The 20255-nt window shown below is 40.4% G+C and overlaps 2 protein-coding genes across 2 annotated transcripts; one reads left to right on the plus strand and one right to left on the minus strand.

The window, feature by feature from the left end:
• Positions 1 to 111: 111 nt before the first annotated feature.
• Positions 112 to 6307, minus strand: ccdc90b (coiled-coil domain containing 90B). The gene is made up of 9 exons (XM_067609005.1): positions 6076 to 6307; positions 5265 to 5384; positions 4069 to 4172; positions 3885 to 3986; positions 3682 to 3723; positions 3253 to 3324; positions 3115 to 3168; positions 618 to 732; positions 112 to 459 (listed from the first exon to the last, which is right to left on the minus strand). The coding sequence occupies exons 1-9, from the start codon at positions 6125 to 6127 to the stop codon at positions 404 to 406; spliced, it is 717 nt and encodes a 238-aa protein (XP_067465106.1). The 5' UTR covers positions 6128 to 6307; the 3' UTR covers positions 112 to 403.
• Positions 6308 to 7867: 1560 nt separating this feature from the next.
• On the plus strand, positions 7868 to 19880 carry alg8 (ALG8 alpha-1,3-glucosyltransferase). Its single transcript, XM_067609006.1, has 13 exons — positions 7868 to 7992; positions 9353 to 9431; positions 9720 to 9913; positions 11291 to 11400; positions 13166 to 13233; positions 13351 to 13477; positions 14787 to 14890; positions 15008 to 15128; positions 15260 to 15399; positions 16225 to 16364; positions 16761 to 16858; positions 17748 to 17820; positions 17939 to 19880. The coding sequence occupies exons 1-13, from the start codon at positions 7907 to 7909 to the stop codon at positions 18162 to 18164; spliced, it is 1566 nt and encodes a 521-aa protein (XP_067465107.1). The 5' UTR covers positions 7868 to 7906; the 3' UTR covers positions 18165 to 19880.
• Positions 19881 to 20255: the final 375 nt, after the last annotated feature.

A 20255-nucleotide genomic window follows, 5' to 3' on the forward strand; every position in this document is an offset into this window, starting at 1 on the left:
TTGTCAGTAAATGATCAGTTAGTTTAGTAAACATGATGAACGTTTCCCGTCTGAAACAACACCAGTCTGGATTTAAATTAAACACAAAATAACACAAAGTTCATTTAAAAAAAAAAACACTTTTACACAGAAATTTGTTCTTGTCAAGACTGTAAAATACATTTCTGAAAATCAACTATAAATACGTCCTTTTAAAGGGTTAATTCACCCAAATCAAAGAATAAAACACCAGAGAAGCTTCTCTCCATGCAGATAGTTTTATGCTGCTTCATACTTCAAATTGTGACATGATGAGAACTCCGCAGCAGCGTTTTTTAAACTACGTCCGTTTTAAAGACGTTTGACCGGAACTACTTTGTGTCGAGTATGAAGACGAGCTGAGTGTGTTTGTGATGAAGCTCCTTCACCTCCACAGCCGGTAGACGCCCAGCGCGAGGGCGAGGCAGGAGAACAACGTCGCTGAAAAAAGGAAACGAAAACTGGTCAGATGTGATGTTTTCATTTATTTATTCAAACATGTCAGTGAACATCTCTGTGTTTTGAATTTGATTGTTTTCAATAAAGTTTAAAAAATAAATAAACTTGCGACACGTTGTGGCTGTTTCGTTTCGTCGTACCTGCGACGTAGCGGATCGTCTCCAGTTTGTGAGACTCCAGGACGGTTTTGAGCGAAGCCACCTGCAGGTCGATCTTCTTGTTGATCTCCATGTTGTCGTTGACGAGGTCGGCTCTCTGACAACAGGAGACACGCAGTGATGTCATCAACCAGTCACATCCAAAAACAACCAATCATATCCCACCCTGAGCACCACCGAAGTTCAGTTCAGTACTTCAAAGAGACACAAAACGACTACGAATGAAGCGGCCATGTTGTTTGTAGTTAACTTTAACAAGACCCCAAATGACTACAAATGAAGCGGCCATGTTGTTTGTAGTTAACTTTAACAAGACCCCAAATGACAACGAATGAAGCGGCCATGTTGTTTGTCGTTGACTTTAATGAGATACAAAATGACTACAAATGAAGCGGCCATGTTGTTTGTCATTGACTTTAACGAGATACAAAATGACTACAAATGAAGCAGCCATGTTGTTTGTAGTTGACTTTAACGAGACACAAAATGACTACAAATTAAGCGGCCATGTTGTTTGTAGTTGACTTTAACGAGACACAAAATGACTACAAATTAAGCGGCCATGTTGTTTGTCATTGACTTTAACGAGATACAAAATGACTACAAATGAAGCGGCCATGTTGTTTGTCATTGACTTTAACGAGATACAAAATGACTACAAATGAAGCAGCCATGTTGTTTGTAGTTGACTTTAACGAGACACAAAACGACTACAAATGAAGCGGCCATGTTGTTTGTAGTTGACTTTAACGAGACACAAAACGACTACAAATGAAGCAGCCATGTTGTTTGTAGTTGACTTTAACGAGACCCCAAATGACTACAAATGAAGCGGCCATGTTGTTTGTAGTTGACTTTAACGAGACACAAAATGACTACAAATGAAGCGGCCATGTTGTTTGAAGTTAACTTTAACGAGACACAAAACGACTACAAATGAAGCGGCCATGTTGTTTGTAGTTGACTTTAACGAGACACAAAACGACTACGAATGAAGCGGCCATGTTGTTTGTAGTTAACTTTAACAAGACCCCAAATGACAACGAATGAAGCGGCCATGTTGTTTGTCGTTGACTTTAACGAGATACAAAATGACTACAAATGAAGCGGCCATGTTGTTTGTCATTGACTTTAACGAGATACAAAATGACTACAAATGAAGCAGCCATGTTGTTTGTAGTTGACTTTAACGAGACACAAAATGACTACAAATTAAGCGGCCATGTTGTTTGTAGTTGACTTTAACGAGACACAAAATGACTACAAATTAAGCGGCCATGTTGTTTGTCATTGACTTTAACGAGATACAAAATGACTACAAATGAAGCGGCCATGTTGTTTGTCATTGACTTTAACGAGATACAAAATGACTACAAATGAAGCAGCCATGTTGTTTGTAGTTGACTTTAACGAGACACAAAACGACTACAAATGAAGCGGCCATGTTGTTTGTAGTTGACTTTAACGAGACACAAAACGACTACAAATGAAGCAGCCATGTTGTTTGTAGTTGACTTTAACGAGACCCCAAATGACTACAAATGAAGCGGCCATGTTGTTTGTAGTTGACTTTAACGAGACACAAAATGACTACAAATGAAGCGGCCATGTTGTTTGAAGTTAACTTTAACGAGACACAAAACGACTACAAATGAAGCGGCCATGTTGTTTGTAGTTGACTTTAACGAGACACAAAACGACTACGAATGAAGCGGCCATGTTGTTTGTAGTTGACTTTAACGAGACACAAAACGACTACAAATGAAGCGGCCATGTTGTTTGTAGTTGACTTTAACGAGACACAAAACGACTACAAATGAAGCGGCCATGTTGTTTGTAGTTGACTTTAACGAGACACAAAACGACTACAAATGAAGCAGCCATGTTGTTTGTAGTTGACTTTAACGAGACCCCAAATGACTACAAATGAAGCGGCCATGTTGTTTGTAGTTGACTTTAACGAGACACAAAATGACTACAAATGAAGCGGCCATGTTGTTTGAAGTTAACTTTAACGAGACACAAAATGACTACAAATGAAGCGGCCATGTTGTTTGTAGTTGACTTTAACGAGACACAAAACGACTACGAATGAAGCGGCCATGTTTTTTGTAGTTGACTTTAACGAGACACAAAATGACTACAAATGAAGCGGCCATGTTGTTTGTAGTCGACTTTAACGAGACACAAAATGACTACGAATGAAGCAGTCGTGTTGTTCGAATTTCAACTTCAAAGAGACACAAAATGTCTATAAAGAGACACAAAACAACAATGAAAAACATTGGCATAAAGTGACTACAAATGACACGGCCATGTTGTTTGTAGTTGTTTTGCACCTCTTTCAGTCTGGGGGTCTTACTTCAATGTAGGAGGGTGAGGGGGCTTTTACATGTCTGTGTCCGGGGGTCTCATCATCTATCCATGAGTACCAGCAGTATATATTATATATATATTATGTATATATATATATATTTACCTTGTGATGGAACTCTGTGCTCGCCTCCATCAGCTTCTTCTCCTGATCAGTAAACTGGAAGAAAAACACAGAATCATCTCTCTACACTGCAGCAACAAGCATCATCTAACTGTAATAAAACATGACAAACACACTCACAATGTCAGACGTCCTGCTGCGCTCCAGGTTGATGTCCAGTCTGGAATCTGATCGGACTTTCTGACTCTCTTCCTGAATAAAAACATCCTCAAATCCATCAGACCACACAGTTAAGCTGCTCAACTGTTAACAGTTTCTATAAAAACACGTTGGCTGCTTTATGCTCCAGCAGTTTACATGATCACAAACTCAGGCATCAGAGGAGAGGAAGTTATCACATTTGAAGTCTAACAAACAGTGAAACAGTTTCCTGTCTGCTCTTCCTGAGCTTTCTTCTATTTTATTTTTGCCTATGAATATGTTTTGGGGAGTTTTTTCTGAGGATAGAGGGTATTGATGTACAGATTATAATGTCACTTGAGGCAGATTTGTGATGTTTGGTTATATAAATAAAATTGATTTGACTACATATGAAAACATGTTTCTCACCGTCAGTCTGTTCCGAAGCTGCTCCAGTTCTCTTTTCATTTTCTACAAAAGCAGAAACAGTTTTGAAAAAGTATTGACATAAATACACAAACACATCTGGGCACAGTTGTGTAGCCTGAGTGTCACTGGACAGGCAGTGAGGTATTGATCAACACATGATTAAAGAACTAAAATAGAAAAAGAGATTTAACGTGTTGTCGTACCGTGTTCTCAGATCGAAGGTTGGCGAACTCGCTCTTCTCCAGGATCACCATGTCCTTCCTGATGGAGTCCAGATGAGCCATGATCTGCAGCACAGCGATTTCCTGAGAGAAAAACTAAAGTTAACATCCACTCTGTGTATGTAGACTCTGCAGACCTCCAGTAAACGTCCTCGCGGCGTCCTACCTGGTGGGATTTGGTCACCATGTCTTTATAAACGATGTCCATGTTCGCTGTCGTCAGAGTGACCAGAGCTGATACGATGAGCTCCGCCTGACGCTTCTCAAAACCTGCAAATATAAAAACACTTTGGTATGAAAAGCTGAAGCTGAAAACTTTCACAGTATTTATTATACTACATGTGATTATTAGAGCCAAACGGTCTGACTTTGGTTAAATCTGGACATACAATGTACGCAGACTTCCTAACAAAAGTTCAATATATATTAACCAATTGTCTCAAGTGCTGCCTGGTTTAATCAGACACAGAAATACTTTATTGATCCCTGAGGGGAAACTGAGTGACCAGTGTTTTAAAACTGTACTTCAGTTGGAAACAGAAACAATCTGACCACAAGAGCTGTTTAGTAGCTGTTCTGTAGCTTTTGATCATATTGGAGTTTGCCTAGTTGTCATGATCTTCTATTTTTTATGATTATAACACATATTTCTATCCCTCCAGTCTGACCTGTCAGTGTGTAACATGTTGGTTGTGGCTCGCAGTGACGAACCTACAGAGAATTATCAGAGACTCTGCAGCTCCTCTCGGCTTTACAGAGTGAGTTTCTATAGTGAGTTTCAGCTCATTGTTTATCTGTCCGGCTGCAACTTTACTGTTCTGGTTCACTCTCAGCGTCTCATAGTGTTGTTTTGGGCCGCAGCAGGCAGCTGTTTTCAGAGAAAAAAGCTGTAAAAAGCCGCTGTACACTACCTGCTCAGCACCAAACGGCAAACAGACTGCTGCAATGTTGCTCCATAACTTCTGGATGTGGAAATAAGCAACTGTTTGCTAACATGTTAGCCACAACTACTTTATAAGCTGATAATATAACAAAAATGCTTTTTACAGACTATTCTGCTGAAAACAAGTGCACAAAAAACATCATGTCAAGTCGCTTGAACCAGATTAAAACTATAAAGGATCAAGAACAGAACCCTGAGGAACGCCACAAGTAATTATTGATATTATCAATGTGACGATAATGTTGCTCCGTAGCTGCTGGATGTGGAAATAAACAACTGTTTGCTAACAAGTTCAACTTAAAAGTTCTTCTCCATGTCAGGTATCAAATATCATGATTATAATGATATATTCCCTTATTTTCATTGAGTGTGATTCCTGGCAAAGCACAGTAAACTTCTGGAGCATGTTGTCTCCTCACCGCTGCTCTCCAGCTCCGTCACCATGGCGTGGGAGTCGAAGGTGAGTTTCCGCTGCTCCAGAGGTGTTAATTCCACTTTCCTCACGTCGAAGGTCGCCACGGGTGCTCCCACATGGAGATCTGTCACACACACAAAAACACATTAATCTGTTTATTAGGGTCTGAAATATGTTTTATTTAACTTATCCCTTTAATCATCTTGTGACCACTAAGACTGATCCAACCTCTGCTGTTAGTTAGATCAGAAGGAGACTTTAGCAGCAAAGCTAATGTGGTTGTTGTTCAGAGTCTGTGTAGCAGGATGCAGTCAGGCTCAGTGTGACCGTCTGCTCTGCTGATGATAGAACAACATGTTATCGCTTTACAAAAATAATGTATTTGATGAATGGAAATAAGGACTCCAGCTACGTAGATGGGTGACAGAACAATATTTAATGGAAATAATGTAAAACTAGGAGGCGCCATCATGAAATCAAGGAATTTAAAATAAATTTCTCCCTTTGCTTTCAGGTTTTTTCTGAAAGGAGAAAACAGGAAGTGTTTTACAGAGCAGATATGTTGCTGTTGCAGACACAAAAAAGGCAGTTTAAATACAGTTAGACTTTATCTTTTAAGTTGATGAACCAGTCAGACAGAAGTCACCACGCCACACTGATAAACGGGGAGTTTAGGTTTAATCACGTGACTGACGTTAGGTTAAATGATGTCACAGGTCTGGTTTGTCCCGTTTGGACCCAGCGTGCACTGCGGTTAGTGACATTACTTCAGAGGTCGTCTTTTATTTTGTGTAAGTGGAGGAAAACACGCTCACCTCTCCAGGTACAGACCCATCGCGGCTGACAGCGCCGCAGCAGCGCGTTCATGCCGGAAGTTGTTCTGAAGAGTTTATAAGTCACAGAAAAGTTTCCTGAAACACTGAAACACAGAACCGACTGAAACAGACTCCAGTTGGTCCTGACGGGGTGTTAGCTCTGTTAGATCCCGCTGACAGTGCTGGCAGACCGGATACAGGCCACCAGGAGGAGGACCAGCTCCTCCTGGTGCTGCATTCAGGAACTGTCGGACATTTATAGAGAGACACGAGAAAAGTACTGCAGTGCATCTTACATCATTACAGGCAGCAGCAGAAATGTTGATTCTGATCTGATACAAATTAAAACCGATGCAGGTGTCTGGCAGAGGTGGAAGAAGTACTCAGATACTTCACTGCAGTAAAAGTACATAAGTATTATGAGCTTGATGTAGTTAAAGTATTGCAGTAAAAGTACATAAGTATTATGAGCTTGACGTAGTTAAAGTATTGCAGTAAAAGTACATAAGTATTATGAGCTTGATGTAGTTAAAGTATTGCAGTAAAAGTACATAAGTATTATGAGCTTGATGTAGTTAAAGTATTGCAGTAAAAGTAGTGGTTTGGTCCCTCTGACTGATATATTATTATATATGACATCATTAGATTATTAATAGTGAAGCATCAGTGTTAGAGCAGCATGTTACTGTTGTAGCTGCTGGAGGTGGAGCTAGTTTACACTACTTTATATACAGTTAGCTAGTTTAGTCCAGTGGTTCCCAACCTAGGGGTGGGGCCCCTCCAAAGGGTCAGCAGATAAATCTGAGGGGTGGTGAGATGATTAATGGGAGAGGAAAGAAGAAAAAACAAAGTTCTGATACACAAATCTGTTTTCAACTCAGGTTCAAAACGTACTTCTAATGAAAAACGGGCTCAACATTTTTCACTATTTTTTGACATTTTATGGACCAAACAACTAATCGTTTAATTTAGAAGATAATCGACAGATCAATCGATAAAATAATCATTAGTTGCAGCCCCAGTTTAATCAAATTACCACAAAGTGAGTTCTCTTCCCACATGGTAGCTCTGGTTGTGCAGGATTCAAAGGGAACAGAACATTTTAGCCCTGAGGCCCCAAAACAGGTTGATCTGAACATGACTGTTTGTAGAAGTGTTGCTACATGTTCATATTGTCCTTCATCAAAATTATTACTGGTGAAAACTATCAGTATCAGAGACAAGTGATGGACAGTAACTAAGTACTTTTACCCAAGTACTGTACTGAAGTACAGTTTTGAAGTACTTGTACTTTACTTGAGTATTTCCATGTGATGCTACTTTATACTTCCACTCCACTACATTTCAGAGGTAAATATTGTACTTTCTAATACAACAAGCTTTTAAAATACAACACATTGTTAAAGATGAAACCAGTGGTTTCCAACCTTTTTGTCTTTTGACGTCTTACAAAAAGCAGTGTGTAGTCGGGGTCACATTTCACATGTCTGTGAGTTGTTAACAGCTCCACCAAATAGTGATTTTTCCCTCCAAACTTCTCACATGCTTTCATTTCAATAAATGTTCAAATGATCCAATATTTCAGCAAAATCAAAGATTAGAGAAAAAGTCCAAAAACTGAAAACAGATTTGTGTATCAGAACTTTGTTTTTTCTTCTTTCCAATACTTGAACTACATCAAGCTCATAATACTTGTGTACTTTTACTGTAGTAGGACTTTTCATGCAGGACTTGTACTTGTAATGGAGTATTTTTACTGAAGTATGTGAATACTGTCTCCACCGCTGACTGTCAATAAAGTTTTGTTTACAGAATCATCGACGTCACAGCTATGGCGTCCGCGGCGGACGGTTGGAGCTGGTTTCCAGCTTTAGCGCTCGGAGTTTCTCTTCTGAAATGTCTGTTCATCAACGCCTAGTGAGTGTAAATACTCTGCAGTGAAATAACAGCGAGTTACATGAAGATCTGCAGCTTCAGGACGTTATTTTTCATTTATTAAACGAACGTTTAAAAGCTGCAGCGGCTCCTGTTAGCATCCGGCTAACAGCCTGAGCAGCGTAACGTACATCCAGAATATGTTTTAAACTGTTTGTCAACGTTAAGAAAGTTACTAAAACGACTCCCTTCAACTCTATAAATTATAAATGTTTGTAGCCGTTGGTTATATGAGACTTTATAGGTTTTATTGATGTACATTTAACGTGACGTGTATTTAAATTTCGGCTGCTGCAGCCAAACAGCCTCAAGATGGCGCCGTTTTTCATTAGAAGTTCGGTTTGAAGCAGAGATGTGACGTTAAATACAGATTATTATTAGTTATTAGAGTCAAACTAAGACAGTTATTAACAGATATTAAAATAATGATGTTATTCTTGCTTTTATATCCTGTGTGGAGGCTTCAGTCCTCAGAAATATAATATAGTGTAATTTCATATCTGTTCCACCCAAACTGAGTCTATTAACAGTCAGAATCACCTACAGGTGAATTATGCATTAATCCATCAGGTGTTCCCGCTTTCTGTAACATTCAAACCTTAAATATCTTTGTTCATCGCTTCATCATCAACCTGATGCATATGTGCTGTTGTCTTCTGGCTGCAGGGTTTATAGAAACACAATAAAGACCTTATTTATCTGCTGAAATACACGTTTTGTTACAATAATACTTAATTGTCTGGACTTAATTTGTGGCTTTATTTCTCTCACTTGTAGTGGTGATATAATTATATCCATAATCTGTTAATTATCTATTTAAATATTCATTTATGCATCATTTTATCAATTTCCTTAACTTTGCTCTCATTACTTTTAATTTAATGTCTTTTTCTTTCTTCTTCTGTCTCCTTCCTGTGTTGTTTTATATCGTACTGTTTAGACTCTGAATATTATAAATAAAGTTTTTGGAAGAATAAAAGAAAAGTTCCAGTTTAACAATAAGAAATCTGGATCTCAGCACCAGTGTTAACACAACTGATCCTGCTACGAGTCCAAAGGATCAGGAGAAATAATATAATATGACCTGAAATTCAGTTATGATGTGAAAACTAACTGATTTAATGTTGCTGTTATTTCATCACATGCAAATTAACAAAATTTCAGTTAAATACTGAAGACCGACAGGATTGTGTTTGTGTTCCTTCACCTGTAGCTGAATGTACATTTGCTGTTAAGTCACAATAATAATAATAATAATAATAATAACAATAATAGACTAATAATATTTTCTGCATGAAGTTTGGTTTGAACTGTTGTTAACCTGCTGCTGTGTGTCCGTCAGTCACTCCACAGACTTCGAGGTGCACAGGAACTGGTTGGCCATCACTCACAGTCTGCCGGTGTCCAGGTGGTACTATGAGGTCAGTCGACCTGATCACATGACCAAACACACCTGGTGCACGCGCTCTCACAGGAAGTGTGTGTGTGTTCTGTCATGTGGTTTTTCTCTTAATTTATTATTGGTTCATCTTATTTTGTTCATCTCTCAGTCACAGAATGAAATAAATCTGCATTTGATTGTAATTTGAATCTATCCTGCTGGTGTTAATGATCTGTACAACATGTGACGTCGTCTGTCATTAGACCCTCGCTCATCATCATGTTCCTGATGACATCTCATGGTTTTACTATTTTTTCCGTCCTTACAGAACACGTCGGAGTGGACCCTGGACTACCCGCCGCTGTTCGCCTGGTTCGAGTTCGGTCTGTCCCGCGTCGCTCAGCACTTCGACAGCGACATGCTGGCGGTGGAGAAGCTGAACTACGCCAGTCCCGCCACTGTCCTCTTCCAGAGGCTGTCGGTCGTCTTCACCGACCTGGTTTTCATCTTCGCTGCCAGAGAGTGAGTCCGCAGTCTGATCAGAGTCTCTGATTCAAACTGCATCCATCTCACACGCACACACACACACACACACGCACACACACACACACACACACACACACACAGACACACACACACACACACACACACACACACACAGACACACACACACACACACACACACAGACACACACACAGACACACACACACACACACACACACACAGACACACACACACACACACAGACACACACACACACACACACACACACACACATACACATACACACACACACACACACACACATACACATACACACACACACACACACATACACACATACACATACACATACACACACACACATACACATACACACACACACACACACACATACACGTACACACACACACACACACAGCATGAAGCTGATAAACTGCAAAAGATCATTAGAAGCACGGCTGCGACTAAAGATCTCTAGTTTTGTCTATAAAATGTCTAAATGTCGTTATAATTTACCAGAATCAGGTCTTTAAATGTTATTTTGTCCTGACTGGAGCTGCAACAATTAGTCGATTAATCGATTAATTGATCAACACAAGTTTCATCTGCAACTATTGTGATGTTTGAATCATTTTTTGTCATTTTTTTAAGTAAAAATGTAAAACATTTGCAGGTTTTAGCTTCTTGAATGTGTCTCAAATGTAATGTTTTTCTGTGTGATATATGATATATATGATGTCTATCAAATGTCAGAAAATTGTACAAAAAACCAAAAGCCTGTTTTAATATTTTAGAGTCCAAAGCGACGTCTTCAAATGTCTCGTTTTGTCCGACAAATATTCACGAATCCAAAGTCTGATCATCAGTCTATGACACAGAAAAACATTAAATTCTTCAGTCATCAATATAGATGATTTAATGCTTTTCTGTGTCATCTATGATCATAAACTGAATATCTTTGGATTTATAACTGTTGATCAGACAAAATGAGACATTTGAAGATGTCGGGTCACTATAACGGGTTTGTTTCAAGATTTTATGACATTTTATAGACAAAACGATTAATTTATCAATTAAAATAAAACAGTTCAAAATCCAAAGATAATCAGTTTATTATCATATTCTGTATCAAAAAGAAAAACATTAAATCATCACGTTTGAGAAGCTAATCCAGTTAATTTTGCTTAAAAAATGGTGAAAACAATTATTCAGTTATAAAAAATAGTTGCAGATTGATTTAATGCGGATCAATTAATTGATTGATTATTGCAGTTTTTGTTTTTCCTTCTGTATTAAAGTGAAGTTAAAACACAATAACAGGTTGAAATAATTTTCCTCAAATTAAATAAAAAGAGCAAATGAGTGGATGAATCTGATTGGCTGTCGTCCTCCAGGTGCTGCAGGTGTGTTCAGGAGCAGAAAGGCTCGCGGGACGTCCTGAACCAGCCGCCCTTCGTCCTGGCTGTTCTGCTGCTCTGGAACTTCGGCCTCCTCATCGTCGACCGTATCCTTCATCTCTGACCTTGAACACAACATCAGATATAAACTTTTATCACATCAAAGTCATTCAGTCAAAAGTTTTTAGTATTTCGGATCCAGAGGCAGAAAAAGAAACTGATGTTTTTTCTTTTTTTCACACTTTAAAGTGAATAAAAAGTGTGAAAAACTTTTAGGAAACTTTGGCTGCTAAGTAGTTTGGTTCAGTTTGGTTTGTTGAAGCTCGTCTTCATCCAGTTGAAGGATTTTTCTCTGAAACATCAGACAGCAAAGCAAAGGTGAGCGAAGATTTATAACGACAACTCATATTAATAAACATTTCTGTAAATGTGTTGGTGTTAGTCGCTCTATAGTCGCTCTATAGTCACTCTATAGTCGCTCTATAGTCTCTACAGTCTATATAGTTGCTCTACAGTCTCTATAGTCTCTCTAGTCACTCTATAGTCACTCTACAGTCTCTATAGTCACTCTACAGTCTCTATAGTCACTCTACAGTCTCTATAGTCACTCTATAGTCTCTATAGTCACTCTACAGTCTCTATAGTCTCTCTAGTCACTCTATAGTCACTCTACAGTCTCTATAGTCACTCTACAGTCTCTATAGTCACTCAATAGTCTCTATAGTCACTCTATAGTCACTCTACAGTCTCTATAGTCTCTCTAGTCACTCTATAGTCACTCTACAGTCTCTATAGTCACTCTATAGTCTCTATAGTCACTCTATAGTCACTCTACAGTCTCTATAGTCTCTCTAGTCACTCTATAGTCACTCTACAGTCTCTATAGTCACTCTATAGTCTCTATAGTCACTCTACAGTCTCTATAGTCACTCTATAGTCACTCTACAGTCTCTATAGTCTCTCTAGTCACTCTATAGTCACTCTACAGTCTCTATAGTCTCTCTAGTCACTCTATAGTCACTCTATAGTCACTCTATAGTCACTCTACAGTCTCTATAGTCTCTCTAGTCACTCTATAGTCACTCTACAGTCTCTATAGTCACTCTACAGTCTCTATAGTCACTCTATAGTCACTCTACAGTCTCTATAGTCACTCTATAGTCACTCTACAGTCTCTATAGTCACTCTACAGTCTCTATAGTCACTCTACAGTCTCTCTAGTCACTCTATAGTCACTCTACAGTCTCTATAGTCTCTCTAGTCACTCTATAGTCACTCTACAGTCTCTCTAGTCACTCTATAGTCACTCTACAGTCTCTATAGTCTCTCTAGTCACTCTATAGTCACTCTACAGTCTCTATAGTCTCTCTAGTCACTCTATAGTCACTCTACAGTCTCTCTAGTCACTCTATAGTCACTCTACAGTCTCTCTAGTCACTCTATAGTCACTCTACAGTCTCTATAGTCTCTCTAGTCACTCTATAGTCACTCTACAGTCTCTGTAGTCACTCTGTAGTGCATCCCGGAGCTCAGAGGCTAAATCTGGCTGAATGGAGGACAGGAGCTCTCTGCCAGGATACTTCTTGCTTTCTTCCTCGTCCTTTCTGTAAAAGTTGATTTTTTTCTAAGGATGTCTTCATTTTTAAAAACATTTTCATTATTTTTTCATCATCTCACACACTGAATAAAAAATCTCACATGTATCCAAAGGTTCTCCATCACTGTGGGTATTGATTGATAGATTTGTTCTTTTCATCATATTGTCGACTATGAAAAGAACATGTGATAGATGATAGATTTTCAGTGTAATTTGTCTTTTTTAGGCTCAGAACACGATGAACATGATGTTTGTTCCTTGACGTTTTCTCTCAGATATTCATTTCCAGTATAACGGCTTCTTGTTTGGTTTCCTGCTGCTGTCGATTGCAAAACACCTGCAGGTACAAACCTCCAGACGCTGCTCGTGACTTCATACAACTCTAAATGTACGACATGGAGAAGATGATTTTAATTCAACAAACAGCTTCAGTCTTTGTCTTGTTGTTTGTGTTGAACAGTCTCGACACCTGCAGGGGGCGCTGCTGTTCTCCGTCCTGCTCAACCTGAAGCACATCTACCTGTACGTGGCTCCGGCCTATGGCATCTACCTGCTGAGGAGTTACTGCTTCACTCAGGACAACAAAGGTACGACACACAAACACACATGTGTGACAGCTGTATCGATTAACTCAGAAGTGTACTGTTCAGTCAGAAGAACACGGCTGACACAGTTTCAGTGTAGACGCAGTAAGACACTGGGCCTCATGCAAGAAGCACTCGTACCAACAGATTTGTTCTAAAGAGGCACAAACGAGTGATTCAAGGACATTTGTGACATTCATCAGTTTTCTCTTTACCTTGTGAGATCACATGAGAATCCATCTTGTCAGGCTTCAAGTTGTGTGTTTGTGTCTGAACCGCCGATGGTTCGGACCAATCAGGACTCTTGTGATCTTGTGAATCCAGCTGCCTCACAAAGATAAGACGGTGATGGACAGATGGTTCATCCAATCAGCTGCCAAGTATTTTTTGAAACTGCCCTCAAACGGTTTCCAAGGACGACTTCTCAGCTCGAGTTCAGAACTGAAGGGGTCATGAACAGACGGTTTGACTTTCTTCACAAGAGGAGAAACACTTAGTATTATATTAGTATAAGTATTATAACGCCTTAATCTGAATTAAATTGGAGTTTAAATATGATACTGAAGTCAACTAAAATAAAATATATATATTTCCTGGCTTTATATAACCAGGAAACTTGTCTCTGTGCAGCATCATGTTGACAGTGTAACATCAGCTACTGGAGGCTCTAATATTCTCTCCTCTAACATCTCTGTGACGTCACATGATGCCTCTCATATTAATCACGGAGCGTTTTGTTTCAGAAAGATGTTTTTTAGCCTCTAACTTCACGTCAAAGCCTTCGCTCTTGATTTCTGTCACAGCGTATTAATTTAATTAACATTTTCTAATTGTTTCGGATCCTCTTCTGCTGACTCTCCTGAACTTAACTTGAAGCTCCGCAGTGTGAAATTCTTTTGTTTACTGTTTGGTAACATTTTTATGAATTAAACTCACCTACAAATGGAGCGAAACAGTCACCTCATACCGACATGTTAGCGATGTTCATTATGCTAATGATCAGATCTCGTTCGTCAGGCCGAAACGAGCGATTCACGACAAGTTTGGGCAGTTAAGAGAGTTTGTTGAATCTGACTTGGAACTCTCGTACGAGCAAACCTCTCAGATAAAAGTACGAGAGTTTTGTGGATAAAAATCTGGAAACGATCTTGCATGAGGCCCAAAATCCAGTAACACACCAGACGCCGCGTAGCAACCACTGAGGTCACTGAACACCCGAACAAAAAGTGTGTTTTTCTCAGGCAGCCAGTACATCTAAATGTACCTTTTCTAGTTCTGTTATTAGTCCGTAACAATGAGTGTGTTTGTGCAGACGGTTCAGTCAGGTGGAGCAGCTTCAGTCCGCTGCGTCTGGTCGCTCTGGGCGGCATCGTGGTCTCCGTCTGCGCTCTGTCCTTCGGCCCGTTCATCGCCATGGTGAGTTCAGTCTCCTCCAGCTTAGATGAGTCAGACACAGAGAAGGAAGAGCTCACTTAAATCTGAACATTTGGTTTATCATCCTGAACGCTGATGAAGACGTGTTGTGTTTTCCAGGGGCAGCTCCCTCAGGTCCTCTCCCGTCTCTTCCCCTTCAAACGGGGCCTCTGTCACGCCTACTGGGCCCCGAACATCTGGGCGCTCTACAACGTCCTGGACAAAAGCCTGGCGACGCTCGGTGAGACTCTGAGTGTAATTCTGTCTTCTGTTATGAAGGTTTGAAAAAGCTCCAGTGAGGATAAAGACTCATGAAACTGTTTAATATCTCACAGACTTTGTATCTGCTGGTTTTTCTTTTTTTTCTTCCAGGCGTTCGTCTGAAGCTGATGGACGAGGCGGAGCTTCCTCGAGCCTCCATGACGGGCGGGTTGGTTCAGGAGTTCCAGCACTCGGTCCTCCCCTCCGTCTCTCCCTCCATCACACTCGTCTGCACTCTGCTGTCCATCCTGGTGAGTCGCAACTTATTAATTCATCTTTACATGTGTGTGTCCCAGATGTTAAAGCAGCTATAATCAGTATTTCTATTATATCAGCGACTCTGCAGCTCCTCTCGGCTTTACAGAGCTTTGTAGTGAGTTTCAGCTCATTCTGGTTCACTCTCAGCGTCTCATAGCGTCGTTTTCAGAGAGTAAAAGCTGTAAAAAGCCGCTGTACACTACCTGCTAACAGTTAGCTGTAGACTAGCTGGTGAACATAGTGGAGCATTTAGCAGCTAAAGAGCCAGATATTTCCCTCAGGAGTTGATAGAGAGTAAAACCAGAGCTAAAAGAGAGTGAATATTGGACTTACATTCACCAGGTGGACAGAAACACGACTCCACATGAATGATAATGTTGCTCCGTAACTGCTGGATGTGGAAATAAGCAACTGTTTGCTAACATGTTAGCCACAACTACTTTATAAGCTGATAATATGACAAAAATGCTTTTTACAGACTATTCTGCTGAAAACAAGTGAACAAAAAACATCATGTCAAGTTTCTTGAACCAGATTAAAACTATAAAGGATCAAGAACAGAACCCTGAGGAACGCCACAAGTAATTATTGATATTATCAATGTGACGATAATGTTGCTCCGTAGCTGCTGGATGTGGAAATAAGCAACTGTTTGCTAACATGTTCAACACATCAACTTAAAGCTGATGATGAGTCAGAGTTAATGTTCACTACAAAACATCAGATAATGCAGGTTTAAGTCATAAAATAACAAGTTTAATGAAAAGTATCAGTCTGGTATCGACCTGAAGTTTCACTCTAACTTTCTGTCTCTGCAGCCGGCGGTGGCGTCCATCTGGCGGCGTCCTCGTGGTGCTCGTGGTTTCCTGCGCTGCCTGCTGCTCTGCGCTTTGGCCTCCTTCATGTTCGGCTGGCACGTCCACGAAAAGGCCGTCCTCATCGCCATCCTGCCTCTGAGGTCAGCCAACGATACATCCGGTGATATTTTACAGCGTTCTTAATGCTGTCAGTACATTAAGAGATAATGGTGTTATTACTGTAGAGGAGGAGACTGGAATAGTTAAGTTTGATTCCTGGAAGTGTTTCAGTCCAACATTATCAGAGCTTCTGCACTGGAATCAATCATTGAAGACATTAAGGGAAGCTGTAACAAGTCCTACTCTTCATACTGGCCCTGAACGCAACGACGTTGTAAGAGATGGAGGACAAACTCATAACAATACAAAACAAAAACATTTTGAGTTTGAACATTTTAAATGTTCAAATCCAGTTAGAAACCAGAGAAAAAAGAAGCTGTTGAAACATTTGACGTCAAAGTTTCTCCAAAACTTTTTGTGTGTTTTTCTTCTTGTAGCATCCTGGCGGTTGAGAGCAGAGAGGATGCTGGGATCTTCTTGATACTGACCACTACAGGTCATTACTCGCTGTTCCCGCTGCTCTTCACCCCGGCAGGTAAACACCAGGCAGACAGACAGACGGGCTGGAAACTATTCTTTGGGACAATTTTTAATTCAGGGAACCTTTAAAAACCCTGAAAAGGTGTTACCTAAACTTAAAGGGGACATTTTCTGCTTTTTGTGATTTTCTGTTATTTATATCGTGTTCTGATGTCGGATGTTAAGCTTGATTCCAAAACTTGAGGTGAACGCATGTAGAAATGCTGCCTGCAAGTCAAAACTCAGGGCTTCAACCTGCTCTGAACGCTTTGTTTGCAACGCTTTTTTTATACCTTGCTCATAGCCTTGGTTGCTAAGGTGGTTGCTAAGGTGGTTGCTAAGGTGTTTCCATGTGTTGTTCAGCTCCAACGTGTACGGATGGATTTGAGAAGTTGACATTTGGAGTAAAGAAGGAGAAAAAGAAGTGAAATCCTGCTACTATAGTTTGTTTACGTAGCCTCTGGAGCCGGAGGAAGCTTCCTGAAGCTGACCAATCAGAACAGAGTGGGCTCATCAGGAGGCGGGGCCTTAAAGAGACAGGAGCTAAAACGGCCTGTTTCAGACAGAGGCTGAACTGAGGGGCTGCATAAAGGACCAGTAGAAGATAAATAAGGAGTTTTTATTCCAGTAGAGCCCCAGAATATAAATATAGAGCTGGAAATATGCAGAATATGTGTCCTTTAAGGACTTGTAATATCTTGAAACCAGTTCTTAAAGGTCTTTTTTCTGCTCATTTATTGTCAATGTGTTTTTGTGTTTTTCTTGATTTTGAATTTAATCTAAAGTTAATTTTTAACGCAGCCTCTTTGAGACTGAAAAACATCCTGACACTCTCTTCTATCAGCTTGTATTTCCACGGTAACTAAATGAAGTAACTTGATATTTTGATATTTTGTGTTTTGCAGAGCTGCCCATCAAAGTCGTGCTGATGCTGATGTTTACGATCTTCTCCTTCACCGCTCTGAGGAAACTCCACAGGTGGGAGAAAAAAACACCTTTTCAGTCAAGATTTTAGCAAAAACAAACAAACTTTAATCACATTTTATTGGTTGATCATCTGTTTTCTGTGTTATGGTCACAAACTCTCTCCTCTCAGCGGTCAGGGCTCTCTGCTCCATCCTCTGGAGGTCGTCTACCTGTTGGGCCTGGTTGCCGTAGCGATCGCCTGCGAGGTCGTCTTCCCTCTGTCGCCGTGGCAACAGAAGCTGCCCTTCCTCCCCCTGCTGGCGACCTCGGTGTACTGCTCTCTGGGCGTCTGCTACTCCTTCCTGCGTCTGTACGTCAGTCTGCTGAGACGCGAGGAGAAGCCCAAACAGCTGTGAGACGTCGTCCTGTACCCGAAAGGTCACAGGTCAGATCCCCCCACCCCCACCCACCCCCCCGACAGCTACACAGCCGTCCGTCCTGCACACGTGCCCCTGAGCAAAACACTGACAGACTGACGGTCGGTCCTGCTCCGGTTTAAATGTCCGGCTTGTTTTCCTTCTTCCTGTCGAACGCTGACCACGTTCATCCAGATGTTTCCAGCAGCTGCAGCAGAATTATGAAGCAGAAAATGTTGCAGAGATCTACAACTTTGGAATCAAAGCGCGAGGGCTTTTTGTCATTACAGTAGTCGACTTACTGGTCTGCAGCCTCCTAAACTCTCTCTGGTTCAGTTTGTGTTGTTAGAGCTGCTTTATGATCAACATGTGATAAAAACAGACACAACAATACTCCCAAACCAGGGCTGTGCAATATGAACAAAACCTCATATCTTAATATAGATCATTTCACCAGATAACAATTTAATTATGATATAGCACATTATCTGTAAACTCAATGAATCAATAGTTTCTGGTCCACGTCAGACATTTCATACCTGAACCCTTCTTATAGGTACAAACTCCTCGTTTTGTCTTCTTTTGTGTGAATAACATTAATAAATTCTTGGTTTTTTTACTCGCAAAGCTTTTATTGCACTTACAGTAATATAACGAGTGTAGCTGACATCAGCTTGAGAACGTCACCTGGTTGACTGTCTCTCCTCTGCTCCGCTGTGTGCAGCACACACACGGAGGGCTTAACGCCGCCCTCGCTGAACCGCAGAGAGCAGAGGAGAGGACCGTAAATGACAGCAAAACGCAGTAGAGACTCTCACACTGAGCTGAAAGGAAACGGCTGCACATAAATTAGGTTAATAACATAGATAAACATAGTGTCTACTGCGTTCAGCGAGGGCGGCGTTAAGACCTCCGTGTGCTGCACACAGCGGAGCAGAAGAGAGACAGTCAACCAGGTGAAGTTCTCAAGTTGATGACGTCTACACTCGTTACATTACTGTAAGTGCAATAAAAGCTTTGCGAGTAAAAAGCCAAGAAGAGGAATTCATTAATGTAATCCGACTCCAAAAGATAAAAATATTGCTGTAAAGAGTTTGATCCATAAACGATGGACATTTCTCTATCGTCATATTGCACAGCCCTGTCCCAAACCATCATAGTTCACATATTTAAAGGTCTGTGGAGCTGAAAATGCCCCAGAGATGATATTTATTATCCTGTTTGCACAGATAATAACTCACCGATGCAGCACGGTGATCGGTTTACAGGATCCGACGTCATCGCGGCCGTTTCACTTCACTGGAAATATTTCAGCCACATTTCTAACAGTGAGAAGAAATGTTTGGCTGTTATTTGTTGTGTTTTTCAGCGTATTGAACACACGTCTGCAGCTCGTTTAGATGGTGACAGATGCAGGTGATGACTGCTGGTTAACGAAGTGTTTATGATCCATGAAATCTACATAAATATCAGAAACCTGCATTAAACCTTCATGTTTCATTCTGAGCGGCGCTGACAAAGGAGCGACCAGGAGCTGCTAAAGACGTCACGTTTCCAGCTGAAAGCAGCCGATGGATCGAACAAACTGACCAGTAGTGAAGAACTACTTCCTGTTTTTAAGTAACGTGGACCAAAATAAAACTGAAAGACAGATGATGAAGGACATTTACGATGTTTCTTTTTCTATATTTTCAAATAAAAATAAAATTAAATTGATCCTGTTTGCATTTGTAATAATTAGGGTCCTCGCCCTTAGACAGAGGACTACTGTAAAACTGTAGTCCTCTGTCTACAGACAAGGAACCTGTTGTTTCTAGTGTGTTTGTTTTGTTTGTTTGTTTCTTTATTATTACGCCATTTCAACCCTAAATTTGACCCCCTAAACATGCTCAAAAACTCACCAAATTTGGCACACACATCAGGTCTGGTGAAAAATTTGATAAAATGTAAAAATAAACCACTAAAGTGCCAAAATGTGCTCTCTAGCGCCACCTATGTAACTAAAATGGCCGCCATGGCCTGTAGGAATGTTGTTGAGAGATCAAACCAAAACTCAATTATTTGTCTCAGCAAGACCTACAAATCATACAC

The sequence above is a fragment of the Thunnus thynnus genome, chromosome 13 (genome assembly GCF_963924715.1).
Source record: "Thunnus thynnus chromosome 13, fThuThy2.1, whole genome shotgun sequence".
NCBI classification, from domain to species: Eukaryota; Metazoa; Chordata; class Actinopteri; order Scombriformes; family Scombridae; genus Thunnus; species Thunnus thynnus.